The sequence below is a fragment of the Balearica regulorum genome, chromosome 26, assembly GCF_011004875.1.
Source record: "Balearica regulorum gibbericeps isolate bBalReg1 chromosome 26, bBalReg1.pri, whole genome shotgun sequence".
Lineage (NCBI taxonomy): Eukaryota > Metazoa > Chordata > Aves > Gruiformes > Gruidae > Balearica > Balearica regulorum.
This window is the reverse complement of record NC_046209.1, coordinates 4608832-4616724: the sequence shown is the minus strand read 5'-3', so window position 1 is coordinate 4616724 and position 7893 is coordinate 4608832. Positions and strand designations below refer to the sequence as shown.

General features: G+C 55.2%; 1 protein-coding gene across 1 annotated transcript; it reads right to left on the bottom strand.

The window, feature by feature from the left end:
* Positions 1-3684: 3684 nt before the first annotated feature.
* Positions 3685-7857, bottom strand: LOC142605294 (uncharacterized). Its single transcript, XM_075776656.1, has 4 exons — positions 5075-7857; positions 4559-4731; positions 3953-4461; positions 3685-3897 (listed from the first exon to the last, which is right to left on the bottom strand). The coding sequence occupies exons 1-4, from the start codon at positions 5351-5353 to the stop codon at positions 3749-3751; spliced, it is 1110 nt and encodes a 369-aa protein (XP_075632771.1). The 5' UTR covers positions 5354-7857; the 3' UTR covers positions 3685-3748.
* Between the last annotated feature and the right edge of the window lie 36 nt (positions 7858-7893).

The following is a 7893-nucleotide window of genomic DNA, read 5'->3' as shown; positions in this document are numbered from 1 at the left end:
AAATTTATTTTTGTAAGAAAAAAAAATGTGTATATATATATATATATTTAAAAAAAACAAAAACAAAAAAAAAACCACAAAAAAAAAAAAACCAAAACCAAACCATAGGCAGAATCCAAGTTATATTTCATGGAGTAATAAAAGCCGCAAGGTGTCCGATGGGAGGAAGGATGCTAATTAGGTTCTGTGACATGCCCCGACACCAGACCCTCCGAAGTCCTTGCACTTCGCCAATGGAAAGAAAAAAAAAAAACAAAAAACAAAAAACCCAACGACAACAACAACAAAACAACCACGGAAGCTTGAATTTTAGGCAGGAATCATGGGGGTTTGGTTTGGGTTTGTGTATTGTTCATTTCTCCCCACACCCCTTTATTTTTTATTTTTTATTTTAAATTTTTTGGGGTTTTTTTTTCTCAATGTTTTCTAGCCAGTGCTAGTCCAGCTGTCTCCCCCTGCCCACCCCACCTCCCCCCTCCCTCCATGGGCTTTGCATCCCTCCCGCTCCGCTCGCCCTGGGCAGGAAAATTCAGATCCGGGCATCGAATCCTCCTGGGAAGATGCTGGAGGGACCCGAATCCCGTCCGGCAGCGGGGCGGGGGGGGCTGCGGCAGATTGAAACCCCCCCCAAACCGATGCCCCCCCATGGGCTGAACCTCTGCGTAGCACTGGCTAATTCTGGCATATGCAAAAAAAAACAAAAAAACACACACACACAAAAAAAAACAAGCGTGGATTTGTAAATAGACACTTACTTGAGGTTCTTTATTGTAATCGGAGTTGTGGTATCTCTTTTCTAGTTTGTGTTAATTTTTTTTTCCCCTGGTTTTTTTGGTTTTTTTTTTTTTTCCTGCCCCCCCCCCCCAGTTCCTCGCTGCTGCTTTTCTTTCTCCTCCCTCCCCCCCCCGCCCACCCCAGTCCTTGGGAAGTTTTGGGGGGGGGGGTGTGTCTGGGGAAATGGCAAAAAAAAAAAAAAAGATAAAAGGAATAAAAAAAGAAAAAAAGGGGGAGAAAAAAGGAAAAAAAAAAAAAAAGAGGAAAATGGCACAAAAAGGAAGAGGAGAGAGAATTAGTCTCAGGATTCCCCATGGCAAGAGCGGCCCCACGCCTGCGACGGCCCCGCGGCCCCAGCGGACACCCCCAGCCCCCCCCGGCCCGTCCTGGCAACACTTTAGCACACTTTGAGTTTGCACTATTAAAAAAAAAACCAACAAAACCCAACAAAACCCAACAAAAACGCAGGAAAAAAAAATAAATAAAAGCAAAAAAAAAAAAAAATAACAACCCCAAACTCACCAGGTTTGTCCCCGTCCCGCAGCCGTCGCCTGCCTTAACCCCCAGCTCCCACCCCCGGCCCGTAGCTCAGCGTCCAGGTGGGGTTGGGGTTTTTTTTTTTGGGGGGGGGGGGGGGGGGGTGGTTGGGTTATTTTTGTGTTTGTTATCATTATTTTTTGTGATTTTTTTTTTATTTCTTTTTTTTTTTTTTTTTTTAATTCAGGTTGTGATAAAGTGTTGCCAAAGATACTGCTGAGTTATGCTGGGTTGGGGGGGAAAAAAATAAAAAAATAAATAATGATAATAAGCGGAGAATAACCCGAAGGGGAGGGTCAGGCTGAAAAAGGAAAAATTAAGGGGTTTGGTACAAAAGAGGAAAAAAAAAATCATGTGGCGCCCCCCCCCCCCCCCCCCAGTATAAGGGCAGTGGGGGGACTGGGGGGGCTCAGCCCGGGGGGGTCCCCCCCAAAAAGCACCTGCTGAGGGTGGGGGCGGCCGGGGTCAGTTGGGGGCTGAGGGGGGGCAAAGGGGGGGGGGGGCAAAGGGGCTTCATCCCCTCCCGGGGGCTGGGGGGGGGCAGCTCCTTCCTCCCCCCGCGCTGCTTGTAAAGATGCTGCATCCAGCCCCCCCCCCCCTTCCCCGGGGGCTGGGGGGTCCCGGCCCCCCCCCGGCCTGGGCAGTGTTGGGGGGGGGTCGTTCTTCTGCAGGAAAAGGGCTGATTTCTCCCCCCCCCCCCCCCAAATTTGCCTTCAGCACCCACCGGTTAGTGCCCCCCCCCCCCCCCCCCCCCCAGCCCTTTGGGGTGAGGGTCCCGCCGGCAGCTGGGACCCCCCCCCCCCACCCCGAGGCCTGATTCGACTATTTAAAAAGAAAATAAGGAAAAAAAAAAAATTATATATATAGCGCTATATATATATCGTATCTATTTATATTTTCGATTTATTATGAAGAGTTTTATTTAAATAAAGAGGAACACTTTTTAAAAAAAAACAAATGGCCGCAGCGGCACAGGACGGAACTTTCTTAAGGTTGGGGTGGGGTGGGGGGGGTTGTACCGAGTCGCAAAATGCTGCGTTTAAAATTGTGTTTTTGAAAAATTCTATATATATATATATATATATATACACACACACACACCGAGAGCTTAAACTTCTCCTGGGGCGGGGGGGGGACGCGTGAGCCCGAGCTCTGCCCAGGAACCCAGCGAGGATGCTCGAGATGGGGCCACTTCTATTTCATTATTTTTTTTTTTTTTATTTCCCCCCCTTTTGGTTTTGTTTTTTGTTTTGTTTTGTTGTTGTTTTTTTTTTTTTTCTCTGCGTCTTTATATATAATCTATTAAAGAGATTCTCTATCTGAAGCACTCGCAAGGTTTCAGCGGTTTTTATGTGTAAACTACTTTTGTGGTATATTTGGGTAAAAGGAGCGAGGCAAGGAAAAAAAGAAAAAAAAAAAAACCAAGAAAAAACACACACAAAAAAAAAAAGCACAGAAAAGACATTCCATAGATTGTAACTTTGATAGTTCTTTATAAAGTGTGGGAGATGAGGAAAAAAAAATAAAAATTAAAATAATAAAAATTGCACTTTGGGGGGGGGGGGCTTTAAAAAAAAAAAAAAAAGAAAATAAACTATATATTAAAAATACACCCGCAGCCGTTTGGTCTTCTTGGGAGGCGGAAAAGCTTATCGAGGGCACCAGCCCTGCGGGGGGGGAAGGGGGGTCCCCACTATTTTGGGCTGGTGTACGATGGTTGGGGTTGGGGTGGGTTTTTTGGGGGTTGGTTGTTTTTTTTTCTCTCTTTTGGGTGGTTTGGAGACGCGGCGGGAGCCCCCGGGGGTTGGGGGGGGGTTAACCCTGGTTTGGGGGGGTCCAGGGCTGCGGGGGGGGGGGTGTGTCAGTCCCAACCTGTCACCGTGCCTCAGTTTCCCCAAACAGAACCACCCACCCCCCTCGCAAAGCCGAGTGCCCCCTCCCAGTCTGCCCAGTACCCCCAGCAGCTCGGCCCCGTTAAGCCGCTGGGGTGGGGGGCACGGGGGGGGCCACGGGGCCCTAATCCCGTTTGGGCACAGATTAGGGCCGGGGCAAACGCCGGCACCCAGATGGCCGCGGTTTAAGGAGCCTCCGGGGCTGAGGTTTGGGGTACGCCCCCCCCCCCCGGCCCCCCCAGGCTGCGATGGGGGCGGGGACCAGCTGCAAACGGGGAAACTGAGGCAGACGGGGACGGGGGGGGGCGGGGAACGGACACGCAGGTGGCGCCGAGGGGACGCCGGGATCCCCGAAATCCTGCTGCCGCCCCGTGTCGGAGCGAGACCCAGCCTGGCCTCCAGCCACCCCCCACCCCCCCCGGGCCCCCCCGAAGGGCACGGCCGCCGTTAACGGATTAATTTGTGTCATAAGCTTCCTAGTTTTCGGGAGCGCGAAGAGCTTTGGGGGTTTTATCTCCCGGGATTTAGTGGGCGACTCGTCTTTCTTAGCGAGACGCCCTAATGCCACTTAACACCTGGGAGCCGCGATTTTCATTAGGGGCGTCAGGGACAATTAGTAAGAAAATAATTAGGGCAGGGGGCCTGCCGCTGGAGGGGTTAAGCCCCATATGGGCCTGGGCCTGCGGGGGGGGGGGTCGGGGGGACCCCCCCGCCATGGGTGACACCGCTGGGAGGTGGCTGGCCACGATGGGGGGACGTGGGGCAGTAGGTCCCCTCCTGGGGGCACCCTGTGAGCCCAGGGAGATTGGGGGGGGGTCCCGGGAGGGTCCCCTCAGGGGGACGTGTAGCCCAGGAACGTTCAGGGGTCACTGGTGATGGGGGGGGGATGCACACACAACCCCTTGGCGTGAGCGGAGGGAGGGGACACGGCAGGTGACATCCAGAGTGGGCCTGAGCGGGTCCTGCTTGGAGCTGCCCCCACATTTTGGGGGGCCCCATGGGGGCGGCCCCCCAGCCCTGGGGGGAGGCTACAGGAAGGGGGGCCGGGGAAGGAGGGGGCCGGGGCCACGGGGAGCGGGGACCCGGCCCCAGGCCCAGCGTGCCCGCTCGGGCAGGCAGCGGTGGGGGGCTGCGGGCAGGACGAGGGGGGGCAGCGCAGGCAGGGCGAGGGGGGGGGGCGGGGGGCGCCGGGGGGCAGCAGGGGCAGCAGCAGCCGAGGCCGTACAGGGCGTAGGGGTGGTAGTAGCCGACGTTCACCCTGCGAGGGGAAACAGAGCACCCGGGGTCAGCCCTGAGCCCCAAACCGCCCTGCGACACCCCCCCCCCCCCGCATCCCCCCCCAAAACCCCGCTCACCTGCGGACGCGCCGCCGGGCTCGCCGGCGATGGTAGTCGCCTTTGGCGAAATCCTCCATGTTGGCAGGGTGGATGGCCCAGAAGTGGCCTTTGCCGTTGTCGCTGCGGCCGGCTTTGACGAAGCACTCGTTAAGGGAGAGGTTGTGGCGGACGCTGTTGCGCCAGCTCTTCTCCTGGACCGAGAGGCACCGTCAGCCAGCCCGCGCCTGCCACGGCCCCACCGCGCCCGCCCCAGGCACCGCCGGGACATCAGTAGGCACCAGAGTGAACGGCACCCGACCCGCCTGGAGAAACCAGCTCCTGGCACCACTTGAAGTTGTCCTGAGATCCAGATGCCGGCAGACGCGTTTTCCGGGTGGATTGGGGTCAGCAGAGACACTTCGAGTCAAGCCCTGCCCTGTCCCCCACCTGATGCCAGCATCCCGAGCTCCGCTCCCAGTTTGCCCACCCCAACCACCAAAACCGGGGGAAAAAAATCCCAGGAAACGGGTCCGTTCCGGCATCGCAGCCCCTCACCTTGTTCTTGAAGTAGGGGTAGTTGTCCATGATCCACTGGTAGATGTCGGAGAGCAGCAGCTTCTTCTCCGGGGAGGAGAGGATGGCGGTGGAGATGAGGGCGATGTAGGACTGCGATGGCTTGTCCCCGGGGTCCGGCGGGCGCCGGGGGGCTGGCGGGGGGGTCCGGCCGGGGGGAGAGGGGCTGCGGGGTGCCCCGTCCCCCCGCTCCGACAGCAGGTACTCGATGGTGAAGGAGGCCCCGGGTGGGTGCCGTCCCCCGGGCACCGCGTCCCCCATGGTCCCCGCGCCGTGACCAGCCGGAGGGGAGACCTCCCGGCCCAGCCTGGTAATTAGTGCAGATTACAGGGTTTGCTAATTGTGTTTTCACAAACGGGCTGCCTTCGCAAAGCGGGCTGTTTATCTGGCAAAGCCCCGGGTTTAGCGGGATTTGGACCTTTAAGCCTCATAAATAAAATGATTAATCCGCTGGAGGTGGAGGAATTCGAAGTGGCACCGAGGTGCCCGCGGGGACGGGGCCCCTGCGCCCACCACGCTCTCGGCACCCCAGTTCCCAGGGGGGACCCCGGGGGGGGGCTGCCCCATGCACAGACAGGCCCCCCCAGCTCATTTTGGGGTGAGGAGGGACCCCAGAGAGAAATCCCACCAAGCTGACACCGAATTAAATGTAAATCTTTCTTTTTATTTAACAAACACTATAATTTGAACTTTGAAGAATGTGTACTGAGGGAAAGAAAAATAATTTTCTTTTTGTTTTTTCTCTTCTCTTTACAAAAAAAAGAAAAAAACAGGATATAAGAAAAAACATATGTACAGGAAGAGCTGGCCAACTCAAACAGAAAGCAGTAACAGAAGCATGATGTTTCCAAACAGTGGCTTGGCCTGGAAAATTTAAAAGCAATTAAATTAGAATACAAATATTAGAAAAAACTGGACTCTAAAGCTACTGTGCAGCCAGGGATGCGAGCCACAGAACTTTATACAGTAAAACTTAATTTTTGAGCTCTACCCAGGTTTTTTATTTTTTTTGTGTTTTAATCCCCTTTCCCACCCCCGCCCCCGTTTAAACCTGAAAACATATTGCTTACACGCAAACAGAAGAAAAAAAGAGAAGAAAAAGTAAAGTCTTGTGTCATACAAATAAGAGTTTCTCTGTGGAAGCAAGGCTGGAAACAGCGGAAGAGCGAACGAGATGCGGCTGCCTCCCTGCCTGCTGCCCGCTCCCCCCTGCCCATCCCTGCCTGCGCCGGCCGGGACACCCTCCCAAGGCGCCTGGGGAGAAACCGTGGGGGGTTCTTTAATCCCCCCCCCCCCGCCTTTTGCCTTCAAGTTCTCGTTTTCTGAGACAAAATGCAGAAGGGCAGGAAGGGCCGGGAGCGAGGGGCGCTCCCTCCACCAGTGCCCGCAGCCCGATGCGGAGCCCAGTGCCCTCCCGCGCTGGGCCGGGGATTCGGGGATCCTACACCACACGCGGGAGAGACGGGGGAGAATTTGGAGGGGAAACCTCCAAACGTGCCAGGTCGAAGCTTCCTGCTCAACAGCATTTAGAGGATAATTCTTTGCTTTCTTCCTAGCTGCTTTTGGGCAAGTCACTAACAAGGATTTAAAATCGTTCTGGGTGGACCTTGGTGGCTTTTCTTATGACACGAGATTGGCTGCGCTTCGTTTTTTCTCAAAGCGCCGTCGCTTTGGTTCTGCCACTTCGCTGCCGTTGCCGCCCCCTTCCCCCCAACGCCCCAGACTGCCGGGAGGCGAGGGCTGAAGGGTTTGGGGTGCAGGGACACCCCTGCACCGGGCTCAGGCAGTGCCCGGTGACACCAGGAGCCCCTTGCCCAGAGCTCGGGGGTCTCGGCGCAACGCGGCCGGACGCTGCTCAGGCGGCAGGAACACCCCGACGTTGGGCACGGGGACATCGCTCCTGCTTGCCACCCATCCCGTGGGCACGGCCAGGGGCAGAGGCACAGGCCAGCTTCCTCCTTGCAACGTTTATTCTCAGCTAACACGTGAGAAAAGTCAGCGAGGTCCAAAGCAAAAGAGAGTTCAGAGGCGTTAGCGGGAACAGCAGAGCTGCTGACGCAAAGTTAATTACAAAAATTCCCTAAGACAAAGTCAAAAAGGTTACCATTTGGAAACTCAAAAGCAACAACGTTTTGCCATCAAGAGCATAGCAGTAGCTTTGGGTCTGGGACCAAAGTCTTGAACAGAGAAGTGGAAAGTCCAGAGGCTGTTAACACGTGGTCGCAGGGCTCCACGCATCGTCCCTCGGCTCTGTCCTCAACACCCTGCCAACAGTGCCGCCAGCAGCGCCGGTGCCGGGCCGCACGCTGGTTCGTGACTGAAAGAAACCTGAATTGGAGTTTACCGAGGTAGTTGGCTAGAAACTGAGATTCCCCCACCTGGCATTTTCTCGAAGGCCCAAGCATCCCTCGCCCCCCCCACCCCGCTCCTCCTCACGTGCCAGGTGTCCAGCTGTCCTGCAGGTCACTGCCACCGCCTCCAGAAACAAAGCCTTCTCAAAGAAAAGGGAATGCGCAGCCCTTTTAAGTCTTCAAAAACACCAAGTTATTGCACTTCAAAAATACAACAGATTTGTGGTTCGAGCCCTCCCCGCCCTCCCCATGGCTTCTGCTCAACTAAAACGATTCACTACGCACAATTTCTACATTACCTTCGGATTAGGTTAAAAGATTCAAAACGTGTCTCTTTACATGAGGTGCAGAGCTGCTGGAGCTCCTATCTAGAACAGTGCGATTTCAATCGTACGTCTCTTCCCTTTCACCCCGTGCCCCCCGTCCCCACCCCTAAAAATCCCCTCTATG